This window comes from Anopheles coluzzii, chromosome 2, assembly GCF_943734685.1.
Source record: "Anopheles coluzzii chromosome 2, AcolN3, whole genome shotgun sequence".
Taxonomy (NCBI): Eukaryota; Metazoa; Arthropoda; class Insecta; order Diptera; family Culicidae; genus Anopheles; species Anopheles coluzzii.
In genome coordinates this window covers 122,226,109-122,251,274 of record NC_064670.1, presented here as the reverse complement: position 1 = coordinate 122,251,274, position 25,166 = coordinate 122,226,109, and the positions used below count along the sequence as shown (strand labels likewise).

The 25,166-nt window shown below is 46.8% G+C and overlaps 4 protein-coding genes across 4 annotated transcripts in view; 2 read left to right on the top strand and 2 right to left on the bottom strand.

The window, feature by feature from the left end:
- The first annotated feature begins 1,425 nt into the window (after positions 1 to 1,425).
- Positions 1,426 to 7,004, top strand: LOC120950374 (troponin C). The gene is made up of 5 exons (XM_040368360.2): positions 1,426 to 1,772; positions 2,530 to 2,557; positions 4,453 to 4,596; positions 4,684 to 4,935; positions 6,294 to 7,004. Exons 1-5 carry the CDS (start codon positions 1,770 to 1,772, stop codon positions 6,317 to 6,319), a joined length of 453 nt encoding a protein of 150 aa, XP_040224294.1. The 5' UTR covers positions 1,426 to 1,769; the 3' UTR covers positions 6,320 to 7,004.
- LOC120961473 (mitochondrial sodium/calcium exchanger protein-like) lies at positions 6,525 to 9,292 on the bottom strand. The gene is given in 6 exon segments (XM_049611209.1): positions 6,525 to 7,310; positions 7,384 to 7,451; positions 7,567 to 8,302; positions 8,334 to 8,763; positions 8,829 to 9,049; positions 9,122 to 9,292. Coding segments are annotated over 6 exon segments (1,755 nt in total). The 5' UTR covers positions 9,197 to 9,292; the 3' UTR covers positions 6,525 to 7,085.
- Positions 9,293 to 9,303: 11 nt separating this feature from the next.
- LOC120950373 (mitochondrial sodium/calcium exchanger protein-like) lies at positions 9,304 to 11,254 on the top strand. Its single transcript, XM_049611208.1, has 3 exons — positions 9,304 to 9,597; positions 9,665 to 10,868; positions 10,928 to 11,254. Exons 1-3 carry the CDS (start codon positions 9,304 to 9,306, stop codon positions 11,245 to 11,247), a joined length of 1,818 nt encoding a protein of 605 aa, XP_049467165.1. The 3' UTR covers positions 11,248 to 11,254.
- Positions 11,255 to 11,302: 48 nt separating this feature from the next.
- The window catches only part of LOC120948878 (uncharacterized), a 43,937-nt gene continuing 30,073 nt past the window's right edge, over positions 11,303 to 25,166 (bottom strand). The window contains exons 3-10 of the mRNA XM_040365712.2: positions 17,869 to 20,404; positions 17,610 to 17,793; positions 15,654 to 15,996; positions 14,954 to 15,581; positions 14,719 to 14,890; positions 14,485 to 14,655; positions 14,256 to 14,414; positions 11,303 to 14,182 (exon numbers count right to left, since the gene is read on the bottom strand). Of these exons, the coding sequence (XP_040221646.2) occupies positions 13,904 to 14,182; positions 14,256 to 14,414; positions 14,485 to 14,655; positions 14,719 to 14,890; positions 14,954 to 15,581; positions 15,654 to 15,996; positions 17,610 to 17,793; positions 17,869 to 20,219 (4,287 nt within the window). The 5' untranslated portion in view covers positions 20,220 to 20,404 and the 3' untranslated portion in view covers positions 11,303 to 13,903. The remainder of the gene's footprint in view (positions 14,183 to 14,255; positions 14,415 to 14,484; positions 14,656 to 14,718; positions 14,891 to 14,953; positions 15,582 to 15,653; positions 15,997 to 17,609; positions 17,794 to 17,868; positions 20,405 to 25,166) is intronic.

Genomic DNA, 25,166 nt, shown 5'->3' with positions numbered 1-25,166 from the left:
GACAACAAAACAACAACGATCTCCCTGCTCTGCGTAGTTAATAATGCTTCTAGAACCATTCAAAACTGCGTATTGCACCGAAGTTGTTTTGTTCGGTGTTTTGTTTTCCATTGATAGTGTGTTTTTCGTGACTTGCCGCCAAACGGTCGACAAACAATGCGCCAGCGGGGTCAGGAAAAAGGGAAATCAACCAAAACAAAACAACAGCTCTCTTAACATCTCGATAATTGCGCTCTGGCACTATGGCGGAACAAAAACATGCACGGAATTCTGTAGCCCGTTTTGTGAGCGTTTTTTTTGTGGGAAATGAAACGTGTCGTAGTCGTAAAAAATTAAAGCAGATGAATTTATGAATGCACTCAAAAATAGCCGACAATAGGGCTTTGAGGAAGTTTGCTCTTGAGCGAGAAATGCTTGGAGCGTAAGGTTGACGTCAAAACTCACAATTGTTTAAACAAAACGAAAAAAACATTCCGTTTTGTTTGATAAAATGAAAGATCATCTAGAAAAGAGGTCCATTTCATTTCAGTTTTTAAACCATTTTCCCCGGTTGCCTTGAATCTGTCATCAATTTCAAGCATGATCAATCACTCACATCCCTGTTACATTCACTCCAAACTTAATAAAAACAATCCATCCTTGGCGGCCTTCTGGAAGGAATCGACGACCACCGGCGAGCGACAGCACGATGAGCCGCGCCACACCGATCAACGATCATCAATCTTCTCTTTAAGCCTCTGTGTCCCTGTCTCAACCTGCCTGGGGGGGGAGAAAGGAAACCCACCAGTCACCACCACTCACCACCATGTTTACAATCGTTTGACCCTAACCCACCTTCTCTCGCTCTGTGCATTCATCCCTTTTTTTCCCCGACAACGACGACGGCGACAACTGCAACACGCAAACAAACTGTGGCACAGGTCAAACGAACTGCACAAGCCGTTGCAGTGCTAATGATCGCGTACGAGCATGACCCACGATCCGCTTCCATGATCCGCAACCGGTTGGTATACGGTCCGATCGTGCCCGTGTCCGTCCACGTCGTAGTGTTCGACGAGAGTTTCCACGACCGCGGTGGAAAACAGCTATAACGCTGAGCAGACGAGAACCGCTCCAACCGCTGGTGGTTGTGTTTACCATCTGAGGGGGGAAAGACGCACACACAAACACCAAACAGCATCCGTTCAAACACGCACCACAAATACAAATACGCGCTGGTGCGTGTGTGTTGACTGGCCCAATTTTCCCGTTCCCGCGCAGAGGCGAACATCACACACTAGAAAATTGCTGCTGCTTTCGAGCGTTCTAAAGCTGCTGCAGTTCTACGCGTTTCGTTTGCCTTCGGATTGCACGCACACACATGCATGGGGACAAGAGATGGGAAGGGGTTTGGGAAGCACCAAGAGCTAATAAAACCGAGCCGTACGCTCGTGGGCAGCAGCTAGTTTGTTGGGAAACTTTGCAGCACCAGAAAGGGGGAAAGCGATTTTTTGGAACGAAGTGTGTTCCATCCTAGTGAAATCAACTACACACCACTACAGGGAAAGGCAAACACCGTTGTGATTCTGTATCTGTGTGTGTGGGACGGGAAAGTGAATTAAGATCCAGTTCGGCTCGGTGCAGACGATCAGTCGATAGTGAACGATCGTGTCGGCAGCAGCTCAACCCCAACGTAAAGTAAACGTGTGGAGCTACAAGTGAAGAAAACTTCGACTCGAAGCGTTATTTTTTGTGGAAGTGATTTTTAACGAAGAACAACCAATTTAACCATGGTTAGTAGAGCAGAAGGTGTTGGATTAGTGGATAAGTTTTGTGTAGAAAAATGTGATTTAATTACAAAAATGGTTGAAAAGGTTTATTTGGAGGAAAAAGACAATTTTGAACCGTTTGAAATAAAATTTTGTTATGAAGTGATCGTAAAGTTGTGCATAATTGAAGTGTTGTGTTTATATTTTCCTTTAAAGATCATTGTTTTGTGTTAAAATTGTAATTAAAATTTTGGCACAATATTAAAAGACTTTTTTGTAGATTTTCTTAAAGAAACTGACAATTAATTAATTATTGCTCTGATTTACTTGAAGTAGAAAAAGTAGCTTTATTTTAAATCGTAATTTGCTTCCTTGCAGTTATATATTCCAATTGACCATAAAAATCTTAAAAAAAACACTTAAAAAAGCGTAAAATTTTTATTTAACATTCCCCTTTGGATGAAAAATACCATGCGCCTCCATGGACAGCACAGCACATCGTGGTGCCGCTTTCTTTTTTAATTCGACATAAATTCCATGCGCCGTGTTTAACAGACTAGCCGTACATGACACGAGAAAAATGGCTACATGGAAATTGTAAAAATTCAGGTCAAACGAAAGATGTGTTTTTCTAATTTTCGAATCGGAACGAACGATCGACAAGGACAGCAACAACGCAACAACGCAACTAAAACCCACTCGTCCCCTCGTGGGACACATTTCTAGCATAGCGATAGAATGTGTGTTTTAATTCTGTGTGTTCGCCTCTTTCCCTTTCCAGGATGATCTCACCCCAGAGCAGATTGCGAGTAAGTATCGTGACCCGGGGTGGTTTTTTTCCAAATCAAATAATTCGCGCGATCGAAAGATGTTAATTTAAGCTGGAAAAGAGGGAAATGGTGGTGGTGGTCGGACGCTGTATGACGTCGGAGCGCACCTAACATATTACGCGCTTTAGGCGCCATCTGGGTTGACATCATGTCAGGCTGGCCAAGCTGCACTCTTCCCACGCCCGGGCGACACCACGCGACACCCAAATGGCCCGGCACGGCACGGCACGGATCAGCTTGTTCAAGGCCAACGAAATGGATAATTTCAGACGCAAACGCGCGTGACTAATTGCCTGTATCCGGTCAATCGTTTTTTTTTTTATTTCTGAAGTAGGACTTGGGGCGCAAAACAACAACAACAACAACCACTTTTGTTTTGACTCGTGCCGAAGACTCCTTCGCTTCAATTTGTTTACCTTTTCTTCCCCGGGGGGTTTCGGGGGAAGATCCAAGTTGGCGTCTGCCCTTGTGTTGTGAGCTGCACGTGTGTGTTGTTGACCGGTTTCGGATGTTAAGTAAGCCATGTTTTGACAGCCATCCGTCATCGCTTAGCAACGATCGGCGGCGGTCAATATCAAGCCAACCTGTCGGAGCGTATCCAGACGATGGTTGCGCTGCGCGCATGAATCATGTACGCAAAGGCATCGTTATTTGCTTCCGCTTTCTTCGTTCTTGTGTGTGTATGAGTGTTTTTGGGGAGGAAGTTTTCCACCCACGCGAACGCGTGCTGTTTAATGAGCAACCGATGAAAACGCATCTCATTGCGAGAGCGGTCCGGGGTTTTTTATGTTTCTGTGTCGATTTTTCATCATTTTCCTTTCACTCTGCCGAAAGCCGCTCTCTTCCCCCCAGTTTTTCCACAAACAGATTCAAAATTTGTAACCGTTCCAAAAATAAGCATGGCTTTTCTTTATTTTATTATTATTATTCTTATCGACTTTACTCGGCCGTCGCCGCTCTCGGTGGGCGATTAAGCGTACGGAGGAGCGGTTTTTCGTGTACGGTTTTTTTTTCATTCGTTTTTTACACCTTCTGTGGAAGTGTATTTTTCCACTCCATTTTCCACGGTGCTTTTTGGAGCAGGAAAGAAAAACGTGCTAAATGTATTTATCGATATCGCACCGATGGGGTGTTGGGAAATATTAAAAATGAATTATTTGGCCCCCACCCTCCCGTTTTTTCCGATGACGCGATGATGCGTTGATGAATTTCTTATCCGGGACCTGTTAATGCTTTATTTGATGATGATGGTTCGCGTGGTTTTGAAGCAAATGTAAAGCAAAGTTCATTAACCTTAATCAAACGCACACCTTTTGGCTGCAACAACCGGGGTCCGGGTCTTTCACGGTCCAATTAAACGTTTGCGCTTGATAGCGACCATTTATTTCGTCACGGCCGTGCAGACAAGACAAGCGAGCAAGCCTTTCCTACAACAAATCCCCCCTTGTTCTTCTTCTTGTCCTTCTGTGGCACAACTCCTCTCTTCATACACAATAAAGTGATTCAGCTGATCTTCTCGACCGCCACCACGCCGACGACGACGACGACGGTGACGATCAGACACGACCATTTTCACTTTCACGGACTGTTGGCAGCGGGCCAACGCCAATCTATCTAATGAGTTGCGCACGTAAAATGATGATTTGCCACCCCACACCACCCCACCAACCAATCCCGGAAGAATCCCACGGGAGAAGGGGGGGAACAGATTTATCCGATCGCTGACGACGACGACCATGTTTTCGACGCCGTTTGCATGTCACGCTCGATTGACGACGCTAATTTGGCGGAATTTATTGTTGGCAATGCCTACAAAACCTGATGATGCAAAGCAAGGATGCGAACTATATCGCCATCTCTCTCCCTTTTTCCAGTCCTGCAGAAGGCGTTCAACAGCTTCGATCGCGAGAAGACGGGCAGCATCTCGTCCGACATGGTGGCGGAAATCCTGCGCCTGATGGGACAGCCCTTCAACAGCAAGATCCTCGAGGAGATGATCGAGGAGGTGGACGAGGACAGTAAGTATCCTGTGAAAGGGAGGGGTGTAAAAATGAATGCTATTTTTACCACAATAAAACACACTTACACACACTGATTATGCGCAGAGTCGGGCCAGATTGAGTTCGCCGAGTTCGTGACCCTTGCCGCCAAGTTCATCGTGGAGGAGGACGAGGAGGCGCTGCAGAAGGAGCTGCGGGAAGCGTTCCGCCTGTACGACAAGGAGGGCAACGGGTTCATCCCGACCACCTGCCTGCGGGAGATCCTGCGCGAGCTGGACGATCAGCTCACGGACGACGATCTCGACATGATGATCGAGGAGATCGATTCCGACGGTTCCGGCACGGTTGACTTTGATGGTAAGTGAACGTTCAAACGGACACACATTTTCCATACACACACTCACACAGGCACACATATAAACGCAACATCGAAACCGGTTTTGGAACGGGTGGGGGGAAGAAAACGTAGAACAAGCCGTTGCGATGATGTTTACCGAAATCGAACAAATAAACGCGCTGCGTGCTACGCGATTTTCCCCTCCGATCCAGGCAGGCTTTGGATGGGTTCCGCTGTCCCCCATCGCTCCCATTTCCCTCCCAGTTTGCTATAAACATCTCATAAATGCTAATAATAACACGCAAACCACACAGTTGAGTCGCGTGCGTTAGCCGGGTTGCGCAAACTTCCGACAAAAACCACCGGAATGGCTCGGAATTGATTTTCCAAACGGGGCGAGGGAAGTTTTCTCCTCAAGCACTGCCCCTAATGGATCGTGATGGATAAATTTCTTCCATTTTTCTCCCTGGTTTAATTGTTTGAAATGGGGGTTTTTGCGCCACAAAACATCCAAATCCAACGGCTTCTTGTTTTTTGATTGGCACTAGCCAAAATGACATCATTTCTCCGTCACTGTCAACGAGCAAAATCGTCACAAAATGATCATAAAAACTCCATGTCCACCGATTACATGGTCCACCTTGCTAAAGGCAGAGAGAGAGAGATGAAGCACAGTTTACACACCTTTTATATGCCCGTAAATCATGCCCGATCTCGCCCGAAGATGTACAGAATTATGACGCGCAGCTTTTTAGCGTTTGCTCTTGTTGCGCGTTCCGTGTTGCGATCATAAATCAACGTCCTGCTTTGGCTGCTGTCGAAAGCGCGGCATCTCTACAACATCAACAGCAACAACATCAAGAAAAGAAGAGTTGGAAAAGGCGGTTCGTGCTCAATTATTGTAAAACATGTTTCATGTTTTACCACCGTCTGTGAATGTGGCACCCATAAAGGTGGTAGCGCAAGTAGCGCACGAAGATAGATCGGTGCGATGCTGTGCGAGGGGGGAGAAACCGGGACAACCCCATACACCATCTATGCTTCGTTTGAGCAGTGTGAGCCGGCTAAAAATAGGGTCATGACTTTTTAGAGCATTCCCCCGTCCAGTGCTATTGTCCAGTGGAAAAGATCTTCGTGAGCAAATCTAATCCAGATGGGTGTTGAGATTTAGCCGCGAGCATGAACATGTCTTCTACTGCACTATGCAGCTGTTTGGCTCCTATCCTTGTCACCTCATCACTTCACAACTGCAAATCTCAACTGCAAACTGCATCATCATCATCATTGGCTTGAAATAGTATTAAAACACGGTCACTCTGAACGATCTTCATAATGCTACCACTTCTCATCGTTCTTCCACGTTTTGCTCTATTTGCAGAGTTTATGGAGATGATGACTGGTTAAGGATGACGCTCAGTTAAAGCCATCAGCTACGCAGTGCGCCTATTTATTGTATCTTCATTTTCCCCCGGTTGTGTCATTCATCCTTCCATCAAGCTCCGGAGCAAACCCCAACTTCATCTTCAACACCATCAACACCCGCAGTTTCATCGTAGTTGTTCCCCCGAGTTTAGCTCCCCGTTTGTTTTTTCATCGTTTGTTTTTCGCCCCCCCAAACAACGTGTATTGACTGTGTTTGTTTCCAACATTTTTTAGTGTGCCCAATTGGAGCACGCGTAAAGTGTAGTGCATATTCTTAAATTAAGAATGAATCTCTGGTCTGTGTACTGGGTGTACTGATGTGTGGTGTTATCACACACACTCACACATCGTGAGCAAGTATTTTGATCGTTTCCTTTTTTTACACACAAAAACAAAGCACCTTTAAACGAGTCTTTACAGCAAAAAAGAACAAATTTTTAGACCAAGCAGTAAAACAGTTGGTATTTGAAGCGATTTGTCCTAAGTTTACTCGAAATGAGTGTATGTTCACATACATTCGGCTCAGCAGTAGCAGACTGTTTTTCTTTCTTAAGCCCTTAAAAAACCGTCGGCTCATTTGCGACGATACCGTTACACTGATTTGAGCACTGTTTCTTTCTGTACTGTATTATTAATGTTTAATAAAGCTACAAGTTTAATAAAGTTATCGTTGTGTACATATTATGTATAAGTGAGGTGGGAGTGTCTATGTGGCTGAATTGGCTTCGCACTACATCCGAATCTACCGTTAGCCATTACCGTTCGGATCAGGATGATGGTCCGTGCCGTAGGGATGGATGAGCTCAAATTCACCCAAGAAAGAAAAGGCCAAAAACATCAGATACGTCACTATCATCGAGAGACCGACGCTTCTTCGGCCCTGGAAGTTGGTAAACAGCAAGCACAGCCAGGTGGTGGTGAGTATTTGAAACAGGTACGCTTCGCAGTTCTCGCCCATAACACCTTTGCGTACCTGCAATAGAAACAAATCTGTTTAGATAGGGATAATGTTGATGCTAACCTTGTGCAAATTGGACGATATTTACTTCTGCGACAAGACTCGGAACACTGAATGCTTTTGTTATGAAGGTGAGACCCAATCCAAGGCAAAGATCTGGAAGAAATGACGTCATTTTAAGTTATTTCCCATTTCAGCCTAAATGTATGCAACACGCACATCAAAACTAGTCTAATAGCGCTTTTAAGTACAGTTTAGTACAGATACTTACTGAGCAGTGGACCTCCAAAGCAGGCAGCAAATGCCATTTTACCATAGCCCTGGCGTGCTAGGGCAACATTCGAAAACAAATCTCCAACACTGTTGCCCCAGGCGAGCAGTGAAAGCCCCAGCACAGACTTTGAGAGCTTCAACACAATGCCCACCGTCTCGAGCACACTCACCACCTCCTGGGCCACAATGTAGATGACCTGTATGCATCCCAGGAAGCTCAGAATCGTAAATGACTTGTGATAGGTAGGGCATCGGTCAGTTCGTGATGTGTAGAACACGACAACCATTATGGGGACAGCGAACAAGACTATCCAAAGGAAGATGTACACATTCGCTACCTTTATAAGCGCAACTGGAGTAGGAGAATTAAGCTGTTATGAAATCCACAAACTACAAGTCAAATTGTATGAATGCTTACCGCCATTTACAAACACAATCATTAACGGCAGTGTTAGACAGTGACAGATGTTGAGAAGCTTAGTCCATCCATCACGTTCGGCGGTAGTGTCGACGATTGGAATGGTGAGAAGAAGTAGTAAAACGAAGGGTGTCTTTAGGAGACAAAACGTTTTCGTCATCCATCCTCCTTCATTCCATTCTTCTGGATCAAGAGGGTTCACATGATCACAGAAATCGGTTAGAAGACCTTCGTTTGTTGGAACATCAGTTTCAGAATTCAATCCACGAATATGATTATTTGCTCCTGTCCACATAAGGGGTATATTAGGTATTTTATAATAAGCTCATCTTTATCCAGGGCTTCATCTTTAAATGCTTACTTGTGGAGATGCTTGAGCCTTCCTCCCGTCTAGTCTGGATAAACTCCCATACAACCAGAGCCAGAAAGAGCAGATACATTCCAATCAAAACTGAACTATCCAGCAAGCTGAACCGTTCGTCCGCTGCCTTCAACGTGATCCAAACGATCGCAGCTATGAAAAAGGCCAAGTCTCTTTGGATTCCCCACGGAGGAAAGTCAAACGGTTGTATCAACAGCACAGTTCCTCCAATCACTCCTATCACAAAGGCAGCCGAACCGAGCAGCTCGGAAAACATCAACTCTGTGTCGGCGTCTGGATTGGCGACGGCAGTGAACAGATCCGGAGATCCATTGCCGAACGCGAGGATCGTGACTCCAGCCAGTGCTTCACTAATGTTGAGTGTTTTGGCAATGGCGGCCAGTGTTGGACAGAAGCTACAAGATCAGAAGAGATATCACCCTAACGTTGTTGATAACGATTGATGGTGTAAAGTACTTACAACTGATCAGCTGTTGTCCCTAAAATAACAAAGTAGTAAACACAAACACAAAGCAGCAACACTAATCCCAACTGAAACAGATAGTCCCGTTCCGAACCGATGGTACAGTACAGAAAGCCGACGTAGTTGAAGTAGAATTGACTTTCCGCGCAAGCTTCTGTGACCTGTACAAACTCACACTGCTCGTTCACTGGCAGTCGGTGAAGGTAGGAACAATCATCCTGGAAATTGAAAAAAAAACATTATGGACTTCAATTTTACTTCAGGATACTCAGGAAATAACTAAAACTTACAGGACGCGGGAAGTTCACGTACGTCGCGTGCCTCACAGGGCGCTGAAAATGGGAACTGTTTTGGAAGAGTGACATCTTGGAACAACACCAAGAGTTCCTCTGCTTGCTTGGATCACTGTAATGACAAGTTACGGCAAGCGGATCTCTTGAAGATATATTGACAGATATCATCGTAGTAGCCCATGTTCTTTACATTACCATCTCCCAAAAAGTCTACGATGGATCCAGTTGTGACTTTGCTTGACCTAGCCCAGAACTCAACGCCCCGCTATGAAGCTCACCAGAACATCTTCGTATCGCTCCGTGCGCAACCGTGCAGTAACGTGCACTCCGTCCTCGAGGATGAGCGATGTCTCTTCGTGCGGGAAACGGAGGAGTGCCGTGAGTCGATGCACTACCTCGACTACATGCACTTTGTCTACTGCATCGTCGACAGTTCCAACTTGCTTCTGTTCGCGTCGGCCATTGTTGCTTTGGTAAGAGATAATACTGTTTTATCGAAATATTGAAACTGATTTCAATACACTCTTTCACACCCAACAGCTCCTCTTCGTGCTGCTACTCGGAACGCTCATCTACCATCTCTGCGTAACGCGCTACGTCGACAGCGTACTGTACGTGGCTAAATCATGGCGGCTGAACGAATACATTGCCGGTGTCACCCTGCTTACCTACGGCAATGGTTTAGCCCAAGTGCTATCAGAGCTAAAGCACCACACATCCGGCGACACCGAGCTGATCTACAACCAGTATCTTGGCACTGCCGTTTATCAAGTTTCCTTCCTAGCCGCACTCGTCATTTGGACGGGTTCGTTTGCCATCTATCCGGAGGTGATCGTGCCCAATCTCATCAGTCTCATGATCGTATCGCTTCTCGTAGAAGAGTTTATGTACGATGAGCAGGTAGGAATCGTGCAGACCACTACCTTGGGTGTGCTTTACCTTGCGTTTCTTGGAGCACTCTACACAACCGCTCGTGTGATGGATCGTGAGGGAATTCGCTCGCGCAGTCAGATAGACATACGAGATGCTGATGGGAAGGTGTTTGACACTGAACTGACTGCAACGGTGGGAAACGTGGATCAAGAGCAAAGTGCCAGTTGGCTAGAACATGTCTGGCAGGGGTTGAGGACATTTCGCGAAGAAGAATTTCGTGCAGCACCGTGGTACAGGCAGGTGTATCTCCTCTGCAGCATTCCTGTGGAGGTTGTAGCGGTTCTGCTTTTACCTAAGGTGAACTTTGCGTTACCCTTACACGGTTGGAATAAGTGTCTATTCATCGTGAATCTGATCCTATTTCCATTGTTTCTCATCGGCACGGCACTCGGTAAGTCACCTCAACACACACTTGTTGTCCTTTTCTCATCTATTCTATGCATCCTTCTTTCAGTGGACATGATTTCCAGTGAGAATCTAGGTTGGATTTGCCTCGGAAGTCTCATAGGCTCTGCCTGCTTCAGTGTGATCGTCTGTTCCACATCCTGTTACGATCGCAAGCCTCCATTTTTCACCTGCATTGGGTTGTTTGCCATTTTCGGTACCTCGTACGTAATCATGCTTCTGTCTTATGAGCTGATTGCCATCCTGGAGGCATTGTCCATCATCGCGAACGTTTCCTCAGCGTCCTTTGCCATAACGATACTCGCCTGGGGCAGCTGTTGGATCGATTTGATAACATTACGTACGCTAGCTGTGCGTGGATACTCCCGGTTAGGCTTTGCCGCCTGTTTAGGTGCACCCGTTTTCAGTAAGTGTGCCCTCTTTTAGCTCTCCTTTACGCTCGCATTTAACCACAGCATATTGCAGATATTTTAATCGGACTCTGTACCGTGTTTTGTGTGCAAATGATACGATCCGGCACGACCCAGATTCACGTGCGCGATGGAACTTCCGGTCCGACCTGTGCGATCTATCTGTTCGTCACTTCGATGACAATCTTGCTGTCGGTGCTGTTCACACGCTTCGAGGCTCGGAAAAGCATTGCCTTCTGTTTAACGACGCTTTACGTCACGTTCCTCGCGTACGTTGCGTTCTGTGAGTTTGAGGTTACGCATGGCTACGGTACGGATCACAACGACGATGGGGAATACTTCCTGGACCGAGTCCCGGGACGCCGTGAGCACTAGAAGCAAAAGATGTGGTTAGTATGTACGGATGTAATAAACAAAATATCTCGAATAATTTGCGCTTTATTTTACTTTTATTCACAAAATAGTTGGATAAAGTTGCTGTCCGTAGTATTTTTTTTTGTTTAACCGTCCCGAAGAACTTACGAAGTTTGACTAATGTCGAACATGGTTTTGTTTTATCAACTATTCGCAGCGGTACAGCGCTATTGGTTTAAAACTAAGTATAGCTTCGACTTACACCACACTTACCAACAACATACTAACTCGCCTGACCCTGCTCCTCCTCTCTTCTTCACGCCTTCTCGCATTCCTCTTATGCAAATGGCCTTTTTTGATTACTGATCGGTTACTTTCTTTTGTTCGTTCATTCGCAACGGGTAAGTAAATTTATGTCTAGTCTGTTTCGTTACTTTACGGACAGATTGGGAACATCCATTTGAAGGATATAACATTTAGCTTAATACATGCACACCACGTTGCCACCGCTGTCACGTTTGCTTTAAAGGCTCCTTTTCTCTAATCAATTGGCTCGTTTAGGTTTGTGTTTTTATTTGTTTGTTGTTCCTTGTTTTGCTTAGTTTAGTTAAATTCGAACGAATTGTGTGTTTCCACCGCGCGTGGATTGGAGTATCCGTTTTAGCTAAGAGAGTTTAAAAACCGAAATTACATTACCGCTAGCCAGTCCTAATGCGGGTTTTGAGTGTTGTGACTCAGTGTGACTTTTGCTGTAACGACTTGCCAGTATCAGTATCAGTTCGGAAGCAAACTATTCAAATGTGTTATTTTTCCTCCCTCTATACATTTTCCCTTTCCTTTGCGCTTATCTACACCATCGCATTGATTGTGTGTGTGCGTGTGAGTGTCTGCCGCGCTTGTGCGACACTGATTTTCACTATTTTCTCTTCCTATTGCTTGCTCTTTGTTTTCTGTAAAGTTTGATACATCGTGCAAACTGTGTGAAAGCTAGAGCAGTTCGTTTTTCTTTTTTGTTTAGTTTGTGTACATGTACATAGTAAAATGCCCAGTAGTGCCAAAACGAACGCATTATCCCGGAGCAGTGAAAGGTGGTGAGAAACAGGCAGAGAAAATAGAAACGTTTCTTTACAAGTCCAAATTAAAGTATAAAATGCTAACTAAAATACAGTGAGACTACACACAAATGTTAAAAGAAAGGTAAAGAAGAAGACAAAAAACAAAAATAACCATAACATAAAAGTATATCATACAAATTTACACGTTTACAACATAAATAAACCACCATATTTACTGCCAGAAAATATTTACAAAGCAAAAACAAGAAATAGAGCGCTCCCGGGAGCAGTTAAATTTTGGGATTAATTTTGAACCACAGAAAAAAAAACCGAACACATAATTTGAAATCATATACAGGGAAAGGACCGACCGCGTCCGCCGTTCGTAGGGATACGAAATCATCTCTCTGCAGTCAAAAGCTTATTATATATAGATGCGTTTTCTCCTACACCGAGAAAAGACTATAATAAATGCTAGAGAAAAGGAAACAAATGGAACAATTAAAATCGGAAGTATCGGTGACTTGCTGGGGGAAGAATGAGGGGATCAGTTCCACTCCAGTTCATCACATTTGTCACACGCTGCGTCTCATGCGATGGTGTAGACAAGCACAAGCAAAAGGGAAAACCATTAACCAATAAAGGCATACTGCTGGTTTAGTCGTTACTTCTCATCACACTCAATTCCAGCATTTTAAAATCCAGCATTTCAATCATTTTTCAAACGCTACATTTGCCAACTGAGGGAGTGTTCGTGTCTACCTATCTTATGGAAGGAATACTAGAAGTAATCAATATTCTCTACAGCTATATCGTACGGCATGGAACTATCAACGGAGTATAAGTGGAAATATACTGTCGTACGCTTCCCGTGTGGAACGTGCACATGGCTAACGAACACAGTAGTCGATCGAGGTGCTGGAGTGGGACACTGGATAAATGGACCGTTTTGTTTAATTCCCTCCCTTTCTTTTTTATTCTACAACGTAACGCCTCATCTACCCTACCAGCGGAACAGGAAGTAGCTGTATGCAGTGCTCTATTGCGAAATGCGATTAGGAAATAAATTATTATCTTTACACTTATTTGTCTCGAGTAACAACACCTTCCTATTGGCTCTAATCTTGTATCTCCCGTCCAATAATCGTTTCATTCAAGTCTGTATAGCATCAAGAACAGCAAATCACAATCATACCTCTACGATTAATGCTAACTATCGAACTAGAGAAGGGGGGACATTGTTACCTTGTTTGCTACTTGCTGCTACGCTTGCTAACGTTTCTAATCTCGGTTCAACATGGTTCACTATTCATGACGGTCGCCACTTACGTGCTGCCCCAGAGTTAAGTGTAGCAAAACGAAATGCAATCAGTTACTATGGACCATGCGCTCGAATATGAATGATGATAATATCATGCTTGTTTTGATAAACGAAAAAACACTAACACAAAAACAAAAAAACGGAAAACTAATACTCCATCACATCCTCGACGGAAAAGACCCACGAGTGGTAAACAATTAAAGTAAAATGAATGCTACCGCCTGTCTGTCTAAAGAGAGAGAGAGAAGGTAGTAATAAATAAAGCGTTCTATCTACCCCCGCTGATGATTTCCGTTAAGTTTTAAGCAGTCGAGTCAATGTAGCAGCTCGGATCGGCCCCCACACTTGCCGCCTCGTTGCCGAGCGTCGTTTCGTTGGCATTCAGATCAATAATACCGTTGCCGTTTACGCCGGCCCCATTGCCGTTCGTACCGACCTGGCCACAGTTGAGCTGGTTGAGCTGCGCCGCCGTTACGAGCGGAAAACTGGACGCGGAAGCAAAGTTCGTCTCCTCCAGGTCGCGCTGCAGCTCCATCAGGGCCGGTGTTTGCTGTACGATCGCTTTGACGCTGTCCAGTGTCTACAAAGGAGCGGGATTGGTTTAGTAAATTGATTACAGCATAGAGGTCTACAAGAAAAAAAGAGCAAATTACCTCCAAAGCGCGATCGATCGCCTCGTACTGTCGTTTCGCTTCGCTCAGCGCTTGGTGCCAGCTGGCCGTCATCACGAAATTGGACCCACTCGTGGCATTGCTTGCCATCGTCGCCAGCTGTTGCTCCTTTTCGAACAGCTTGGCCTTCAGTTTGGGAATCTAATGGACAAAACGAATGCAAATAGTTAATACCAACTGATAATTCGATTCGTTTTAATTCCACAATTACCTCAGTGCATGCCTGAACGATAAACTGGGACAGTTCCTGCTCCGGCACGACACCATCCTCGTTGCAGAGCTTAAATGCGTTCAAGATCTCCTCCCGATCGATCACAATCTTCTTGGCCTGCTTGCTATCACTGCACAGTGTGCTTAACTGACAAATGTCTTCGTTTAATTTCTACAATTAAAGACAGAAGATGTATTCTTGCATACACTAACGCATTTGTTGCTGCAAACTTACATCAATTTCTTGTCGGTGTTTCAGCAACTCCACCTTGTTGCTGCTCAGTTCGCTGCCTCGTACCTGCAGCTGATGGTAGGCGTCCTTCAGATCGTCCTGCAGCTTGTAGTTCAGCTCCTCGTACTCCTTCACACGGTCCTGAATCTCTTCGTTTGAGATCGCTAGTTTGTTCCTGTGACCATATAAACACAATAAATTAGTCGATGCCTCAATACCATTTCCTTTTCCAGCATACTTATGATTGATCAGCTCCTGTATGCAGTGATCATTATCCATCTGGACGATCCGCAACACCTTCAGCAGCTTCGTGATCAGATTGTCCACATCGATCACCTGATCCACCAGCGACTGCGCGTTGCAGTACTCGCAAATCGACGGCATTTCGGCCATCGACGCCTCCGCGCAGCAGCTGTTCTCCTCGTCGTCCAGCGACGAAGAGTGGCTTGCGGTCGTGTGGTCCGGAGCGGTCGTCATAGCTGCCGCCGCCGACGTTACCACGGACGGTGTGTTGCGAGACGGTTGCTGGTGCTGCTGCTGCTGCTGGTCGTTGTTGCTACCGACCGAATGGTGGAACCGTGACGACCGACCACTAGCGATCATGTTCGACTGCAGCTCGATCTGCTGCCGGTTAGCGATGGCCTGCGAAAGATTATCGAGCGATTCGTCGTGCGCCATCGTCATCGCGTTGCTGGTCGCTCCAACGCCACTCTCGAGCGACGATGGCATCTCGATCTGCGAGATGCGGGTCGACGACGAAACCATGTTGTGGGAATGCGAGTCCGGCATCGTCACATCCTCCAGCACGTTGTCCATCATGAGGCACGGTTCCGTCTCCGAGTCGAGCATCTCTGTCGAGTCCGATTCTGGAATAAAAGAAAAAAGTTGATGTTAAAATCATTCCATCCGTACCGGGAATTACATGCATTTCAACTCACCGTGGCCATTTGTTTCACGGCACTCCTTGTTTGCAGCGTTTGCTCCATTCGTGGTTGCTCCCGCTGACTTTGTGGTGGCCGTCTTACTGGTCGCGTTCTTGATAGCACTGATGACGGCCGCTATGAACGATTGGCCACGCTGCGGTGACAGTGGTACGGTAGCCTTTGCGCCTCCCTTCGCCGATGCCGAGTGGGATTCCGGGGACTGTTGCTGCTGGTACTGATGCTGCTGCGAATGGTGATGCTGTTTGCCCGAGTACGCATCGGAAGATTGCTCGTACTCCGGGCTGCCATCGCCACTGCTCGCACTATTCGTGTACGCCTCGTTGTGGTAGATTACGTCCTGCAAAAAAAAGGGAAAAATAAGCGGAAAGGTTGTTAATCGTTTTGAATGTGAGGGTATGCAGGCATTTCACTCGTCTCACAAAGTCAAACAACCAAAAAGGCATTTTTCATGCAGAAAGGTATGACATTCTTGTATCTAGATGAAAGTAACATGCTAATATACTAATTAGGATTAATTTAGTTGATATTAGTTAACTATCTAAACAAAAGAACACATAGTTTCAATAAATTTAAAAGACGTTTTGTTGGACACAGCAAGAGGAACAAGGAGAGCACAGAAAGAGGAACAAGGAAAACTAGCATGAAGAGCTTTCAGCAAGGCAAGCTTTCACTTACAACGCTGACGTATAGAGGGCGCTAGTGTATAGCTGTTGCAATTTAACGGGCGGATTTAATTTACAATACGAATTTTACTCATTTTATTATCATTTTGATCAATTATTGTTTGGAATTAGAAAAAAAAACATGTTAAATACAACTATTTACACTTCAACTAATGGAGATTTCGGAGCGGTGAACTCAAATTAGACATTCATTGTAGGTGTTATGGTGGGTTTGTCATGCTGCCAACAAATGAATTATCCGCTACAACGATACACCCCCTACAGCATGCGGCAACAGTTTTCCGATCGGGCCAAAAAACCTCTCACCCCTACGAGCAAACCCTCCCCCTTCCACCATCAAACGGGGCATAAAGCCTGGTTTATGAGAAAGCTAATTGATCCAACCACCCTTGGGGTTGCTTAATGATTTTTATGGATTAAGCTAAGCAGCAAACGAACGACAAATCTTGGGGTCAAGGACTCACAGCAACATGTTTGGATATGGGGCTAACCGGGCGTTGACCTCGCCCAGCAAATTGGCAACAAACTCTACGGGGCAAAACCTTTTCAAGAAGTACAAAACCACACACACGCACACACACACAAACCGGGAAACATGCAGCACACACTGGCTCAACTTACCGTATGGCTCGCAATCGCTACAACGCGGTGATGTAGGTGATGTACCACCCAGCAATGAAACGCATTGCCATTTGCACATACACAAAAAAGAACGGCATGGACATTGCAAGTGCAGTTCCGGATGCAATCGGTGGTGCATCACGGTGGGGGAAGTGAGGGGGATACAGTTAAGATAAACAAAGCACCACAACGCCACAGGGGGATGAGGGAAACCCCGTCCGATTTTATGTAAACACAATTAGTTCCACCAAAAACCATACATACACACACACATATATAAACACACACGGCATAAGAAGAGCGAGCGATATGGCGTATAATTGAAACGGGAACAATCAACACAACACGAGCGATCGTTTTTGGTCCGGTTATTAAGAACAGAATTACAAGAAAAAAAAGAGAAGAGACAAAGAGAGAGAGAAAGAGAGTAGCATGATGAAGATGGAAAGATGTTAGTGATGTGTGAATGGTGTGAATTGAGTTACATGAGATGATAGATCATGGCAGCAGCGGTTAGTGTAATGTGTTTAAATTTGCATTAAACGTACAATAGATCTACAACCATCTAGAAGACACTACACGCAAGATACTATCAATTTAAACAATAAACATGTACAGGATGATCGAACACGACCGCAAGACTCACCTCGAGATCCTGCTCTGAGATGTTGTAGGAAGCGATCAACTGTTCGACCAAGTTGTCCAGTCGAGATCCGAGTCCTGACAATGCGACTGACGCTCCCGACACGGCAGCGCCCTGCTGCAGCAGAATGTCCTTCGAGCGACTCTCCAGAGCATTGTACTTGGCCTGCATTCCCAGATATTCTTGTCTAAAAATGCAAACAAAAACAATTCGTAATTAGTACACTGATCGCTTGATTTAGTACAATCGTTCCATCGCTTACCTCCTCTGCTCGGCTATTCGGACTAGATGGCGACACTCTTCCTGCTGCCGCTCGATGTTGCCCTCCTTCATCAGCAAACTCTGCCGCAGCATGCTCACCTCCTGCTCCGCCTCCTTCAGCGCGTCCATGCACGATTGCTTCTCCACCTGCAGGAAGTCCTGCATCTCGCTCGACTCCTCCTCCAGCTCAGTCTTCTGGCGCAGCAGCTCCTCCTGGTTCTTGAGCGACCGCTCCATATCCATCTGCAGCGCCCGGCAGATCGTCTGCAGCCGCACGATCTCTTCCTGCTTCTTCTCCAGCACATTGCCCGACAGCTGGAGCTGTGATTCGAGCATCAGCAAACTGTCACACTCCCCGCCATCGCCACTGTCCGCCGGGATGGCTTGCATCGACTCGAGCATGCCCAGCACACGGTCGGTGTTGTTCTGGAGCTCGCGCTGCGCCGCTAGCTTCTCTTCCCGCTCGACCAGCAGCTTCTGCTCGAGCGACGTTACCAGCTGCGACTTCTCCGACAGCTTCGACATGAGCGACGTGTACTCGCCCGTCACCTTCTTCAGCTTTTCCTCCAACCGTTCCAGCTCCTTGTCGCGTATGTCGGACTGTGTCTGCTTGCTGACCATCTCGGCTGCATCGATGCGCACCGTGCGAGCGTTACCGCCGAATGCGTCCTCCACGTCCTTGCCGGTGATGGCCGTCTGGACGCTCGTCTCGTGGTAGATCTTCGTCTTGTGGATGAGCTTTTTCGTGGCCGCAGCGAGCCGTGGATGCGACGAGGCTGATATTTTGTTCCCAGGGCTTGCCTGATCTGCTGCTTTGCTGCTCGCGGGAAGCTTCTTGAACAGTGACACTGCCATGCGATTGGTGGACTGGTCGCGCGTCACCGAGTTTGAGCGCGAACCGGATCCAGCACCGCCGACGCCAGCCTTCAGATCCTCCGCCGAGCGTTCCTTGCGTCGCCGGGGCAGGGTGGCAAATTTATCCACTCCGCTGGGCAGACTCATGGGCGATCCGGTTGCTGTCCCACCTTTGCCACCGTCCAGCGATAGTGGTCCGATGCGTGTTTTGATGGACATGGTGCCTCCGTCCGGTGCGACGGAGCTTGCTCGCATGGAACGAGGTGTCGTATTGCCACCGCTGCAGCTCACGCCACCCTTCCCGCCTACCGACGGCCACCTGCCATCGTCCGTCGGCGTTCCCAGTGGCGTTCGACCACGGGTAATGGACGGAGTGCGCGACACGGTCACTCGCTGGCCGGACGGTGAGTCTTTAATGCCGGTCGGAAGCGAGTCCGGTTTCAGCGGGCGTCTCGGCGGTGGCATCGGTTTGGTGGGCGTTTGCAGAGCACGATTCAAGCTGGTAGACATGACGCTGGGAGACCCTGCAGCCCCCACCGCCGATGAGGCTGATTTATCACGCGAACGAGCCCGCTCCCTGGCAGCTGCCGCCGCCGCCACATTAGCCGCCGACGCCGGTATCGTCTTCAGATTCAGCGACACCGACCGGCCGAGCGAAGAGCCGCGCGAACGGGAACTGCTCCGACCGCTGCTCGACACGCTCTCGGTCGATTTGCGCGGCGACCGGTTCGAGGGCGGTTCCTTCACCGCCACCTTCTTCTTGATCGTGCTGCCCGCCTTGCGCAGGGCCGAGCTGACGGGCCCACCCGTCACCGAGGAGCTTTCGCTGCCGCCCTCGCTCGCACAGTAGTCGGTGCTCAGCCGCCCGCACAGCACCACCGTATTGCCCGTCTTGTCGTAGATATCCGAGCTGTAGCTTATCATGCTCGAGTTGCACGACATGCTCATCCCGGTCGGCTCACCGTCCAAACCGCAGCAGCTGCTTGCGTAACCGGCACTGTTGTTGCTGAGCGCTCGCTGCAGCACGCCCGTGTCGGTAAGCGAACCGGATCCGGCCCCGAATTCTACCCCACTGTCGCTACCATCCCCGGCTCCCTTGCCCGCGATGACGCCGCTCTCCTCCGCCTCGTCGGCGATCGTGAGAACTTTAAACTTTTCCTCACACCCGGCCGGTCCATTCGGCCCGGTGGTGGTCGGCGGCTTGATGAGATCCTCAATCAGTTCGGTCACCTTCGCGTCGAGCTGCAGCTCGTTCGCGTCCAGCTGGTCCGTGCGTTCGATCAGCGACGAGCAGTTGCAGTCGGTCACGGTGAAGGAGCTTTCCATCGACGATTTGGTCGAGTCTACGTCCTGCCCGACGAGTTTCTCCAGTTCCGTCTCATTCTCGCCGGTCTCAGTGTCGTCGCCGTTCGGTGCTTGCGTTTCATCGGTGGTGCTGGTGGTGGTGGTGGCCAGCGGTACCTCCGGTATGGTAGATTCTTGATTTACGTCCTCCATCGTGGGAAAGGCCAAAATGGGGAGGTTGGGGAGGAAGGTATGTAGTTACGACTGCGTCATGCAGCTGTGAGGTGGTCGGAGGCGTTTGTATCTTTTCCACGCTTCACCTACCACGCAGTATCATTTCAATCGTTCCGGCCGGAATTTTGCCCACTAGCAATCACGACCAGCTGATGGGAAGCATTCTGTAAACAAGCAAAAGAGGGAAAAGCGATAACGAATTATTAAATTGGTAGGGCTTGTTTTGGGGGATTGCGTAGTAAAATTGAGACACAAATATTACGAGTGAATCTGCAAACACTTTTGGACGCTTTTGGGGCTTTTGTTTCCGTTCGTATCTCTTTCGGCGCCGCCTATCTTATCGCAAGACAGTCCAAAGCGTGTGAGCCGCTGATAAAAACCGGACACCTTGCGATGAGAGTGCACTGATAATGCGCCCTTTTTTATGCTCTCTTTTTGTTGAAGAAAAGCAAGAGAGTATTGATCGATTTGTGGAGCAAGCGATAATTTAGATTAAATCAAAGATATCTTTAATGTATGGGATTACAGATTTGTTTTACGGCTTATAGATGTATTACGATGAGCTGATCTTCGTGTCGACCTTCCCTGCCCTACACTGACGTCTTCGTCAATAATCCACAAGCACGCGCACTGCCATTGCAACGTTTGCAGAAAAATCCATAAAGCACCTCCACACCAACCGAATCTCATTCCCATGCTTGGTTCCAGTTGGTCCGAACTTGCACTCGTGCAGTACACATTTCGTGAGAAAAAGGCACAACGACGATGACGACCCCTGGGTGCACTCTCCGGTTTGGGGCGGTAATGTGCAACATGATACTCCATAATGCTCGAAAATGATTGCTTCGCTCACGATTTGCTCATCAATCGTCGTTGTCGTTGCTACTTCTTCAACCATGCTCCGTTGTGCAGGGTTTTTGTTTGTGCAGTGAGTGCCTTACTTATTGCATACATTAGCGTTAACGAAGCAAAAAGAACACAGTCGAACGATATGGCAATTAAAGATAATTTACTTTTCCATACTGAAGCGCACACGAACGCCAAATCTTTCCTTATTACAGCGCCTTTTAAAAGCGATGTGCTAAATTATTGAATTATTCTGATCGGTTGTTCGCAACACTACAGGCTTTGCGCCTTCAACATTAAGATAAGCCCCGGATGTAGGCCGGATGCAGCCAAACAAACAAAACCCGAAAGGCTGCTGCTTTCTAAAACACAACCAATAAAACACTAAACCCAAAGACTTCCTCCCATTTCCGATACAACACTCCGGCTATATACAACCGTGCAAATAAATGAGAAAAATCTTTTCATTTACCGCACTCAACAATCATTTGAATAATCGTATGCGAATTGGTTGGTTTTGTGTGCGCACCAAGCTTTAGAGTTTGCTAAAACCGAGGAAATAAACTTCACACAATCGACCGACCAGCATAGCAGGAAGCAATTCGTTTTCGATTTCTGCCATAACCTAAAGGCCTTCCGGTTGCCTTCAGTCGGAGTAGTGGACAGGGCCGGACAGGTCGAACAGACGTACAGACAAGGGGGCCGTTTTACATACTGATATATCGAGCGGAAATCGCAAGTGAATGGCATTTGGATCACTTTTTGCGCACGGAAATGGAGGTATTGGAGATCATTTTTGGTAGAAAAATCATAAAAATACTGCTCTGCGAGAGAAAAACTGCAAACATTCCATGGAAAAAGTCCCCATTTACCGATTCGACAGACTGTTTGAACGACACCACCCTTGAAAGCAACCGAACGCCTTCGGTTCTGATGAGCCGGTGATTATGTTACAGCCCACGTTTCCTCGATGAAATAATTTCAATCTAAATCCTCATCCTCCCCTTGGATAGTCCAATACGTTTTACTTCAACTAACACGAACGAATGGCCGTCGATACAGCAACAATACGAAACACCCTCCTCTTAACTATCATTTTGGGGCGTTATTTTGGCAATATCCCTCGAGGGCGAATGAGCTTCGTGTTCGGTCGGTGTCGTGTTGAATATGAAAAATGTTATATTCTCCAACAGGCAAGGCAGGCAGTCGAACGCACGTGCACAACACGTTAGAATGAATGTTTCCAGAACCGCAACGCAACGTTGAGGGTGTCATTTGCCAAAGCATGAGAGAGGGGCAGACGACGTGCGTCACAAAATCCTGCTCCACGGATAACTCAATTATTGAGACAAAAATCTACCCATCCCGAGCTGAACCACACTGGTAAAGTATCTCATTTCGACATCCGAAAGCAAACAAAAAAAGGGACAGCACGGAGAAGTAGCAGAATCAAATTTTCTTTGGACATCAAATATTTAGCACGAATATGTTGGAAGCCTTCGTGGGGGTGGTAGAGGTTGTAGAATTTGTCCAAAAGAATCGAACAAAAATCAATGCTTTTGATAGAAACTGTGAGCTGCAATCAGAAGGTCATGATTTTAACTTCATCACAGTGAGATCTCTGCGTTAAATGTTGCTTTACAATTTGATACCTTTTATTCCATTCCACAAGCATACAATGGCATTGGGCAACCGAGAAGCAATGAAAAACAGCACGTACAAGCCATTGTGTGCCACTTTATGGGAGTTAGAGCGTTAGCTTTGGAACACATTTTCACCCTCAAAACAACACACATAAACCGTTCCGGTCAACAGCAGCGATAGTGCAAAAAAACAGCATGACTCGCTCCCTCCAAAAACCATGAACCGTGTAGCAAAAAAGCAAACCCGTTAAAGATTCGGACACACAGACATCACACGTCCGCCACACTCCCCCAGGCGTACACATTAGCAAAAATGCATAAAAATGTTTATTTTCAAAGTTGCATTCAACGCTTCAGCCGCTGCTTCATCAACCGGTCAAAAGGTTGAGTTCGCGTACCGGTCACTTTCACTGCACATGGAGGAGTCCGTCAAGCGCACCAGCGCGACTACACAGCAACGCCCAAAACCGAAAAACACGATCGATCGATCTCATTGCGCTGCTGCTGCTGAGCGGCTCTGCCGCCTCCTGGCGTGTTTCGAGATACGCCCTCCCTTTTTCGTTTCGCGTCCAACCATGTGCAATCGATTTCGACACGTGGAGACGACGAACTTCACCGTTGTTCGGCCGCTGCGTTACACACACAATTCTGCGCTTTATTTTGCTAAACCCCTGTGTGCCCTGGTTCGTTCGGCTATTGCTACTTGCTCCCAGCGGAACCATAATGGACATACGGCAAGCTCCGCTTTTGTTGTACCGGCAAATGCACATTATTACGGTGCGTGTATCGATTCGAAAATCCAACCGTCACACTATCCTGCGAAGGAAGGAAGCGCCTTGGGGTGAAGGAGGATTTATATAATGAGGGGAATATGTACACACAAGGGACTGGACAGGGGTTCTATTATGCCTAACTATCATGAACAGTGGAAGAAAGCGGAAGGATTTGTTTGTTCATCCGTAAAATCTTTCACATGGACCATTGGCAATATGGATTGAAGTACAGAGATAAGTCTTCACATACTAATTGGTTCAATGTACAAGTATCTGCGTTTGTCTTATTGGTTGTGTAGCATTATTGAAGCACCTTTATTCTGATTTAGATGTTAAGATGATTTAAAACGAGTCAGTCACGCTATTCCCAACAACGCCTATTTATCATACGAAAGTCAAAATACATCAATTAAGACACCATATTCGTGACCGTATTTTGCTACAACAGGTTCTTCCCGATGCAAAACGACAAAACAAATTACAATCCGCCAACGAACAACTGTGCCATAAAGTATCTCTTCATTGTGTAATTATTGAACGTTGACGACACTATTTCATCCGTTGGCGCGTGTAGCGCCTATCGTTTTCCAGCTGACAAGGTAGTAAACAAACTTCCCGAGCAAGGAGGAGCAGCAGCGGTAGCCATATTTCACTGCATTAATTAAAAAAGGTGGTTGGAAATAAATATCCAACAGGAGGTTGGAGGTTGCAACGCGAATGACAACCGGCTCCATTCCAGCAAAACGCATCCCATGGCATGAGAGCGAGGCATGAAAGGTGTGGTTGGTTTAGTTTATTGCATGACGACTCTTCTTCTCGTGTTCCCCACCAGCATTCGTTTGCCGTCGCAAAAACAAAACTTCACTGAAAGAAAATCTGATCGTTCCCTGATAGATGCGACTCGGTCCGTTCCTTCGTTGCGTGGAATGCTGGCTGGCGTATCAGGAAAAATTACTATAACTACCCGGCGACACGCGAACGCGATGAAATGGTGCAGATATTGGATACACCATCCAACCACACGCCACAAACCAACCTAATAGCCATTTGCGGAATCTGCATACTTTCACACGTGTCCGGGGGGAAGTATGTCACCCCACTGAAGAATCGGTAATATGGCTCAATCACGAAATAAGATTTCCGCTGGTCGGAGTTATCGATTTAAACTTTGCAGCTGACACGACGACGACGGCGACTGATTTTGCCGGCTTTCGCGCACGAAGGGAATCGAATTTGCTTCACTTAATTCGGCACATTAAGATAGTTTATTAAATCATTCAATCTAAGGTCGATACACCCGCCAAGGGAGCAATTTTAAATTACAACATTAATCTTCATGCTTTCGAGGGTGGACGACAATGTTTGCTACCTACACAGGCGGAACTGCGTGGAACGGAAGAGCGTTTCGCAGTGCTTCGAAAAGCTGCCATGCTTTCCAAATTACCCGCCCAGCATCAAAACATCACTGCTGCTGCTGATGCTGATGTCGGACCACATTAAAGGCAGCGATAATTATTTCATTTGCCTCAGACGCGCGTCTCTCTTCGGTATGTCCATACATGAACTCTTCTCGCGGGCTTGAATTAATTAGCCTTCGTTCGATCCGTAGATGATGCGTCGGTTATGGAAAAAAATATGGTCCACCACGGTGCTGTGTCGAAACT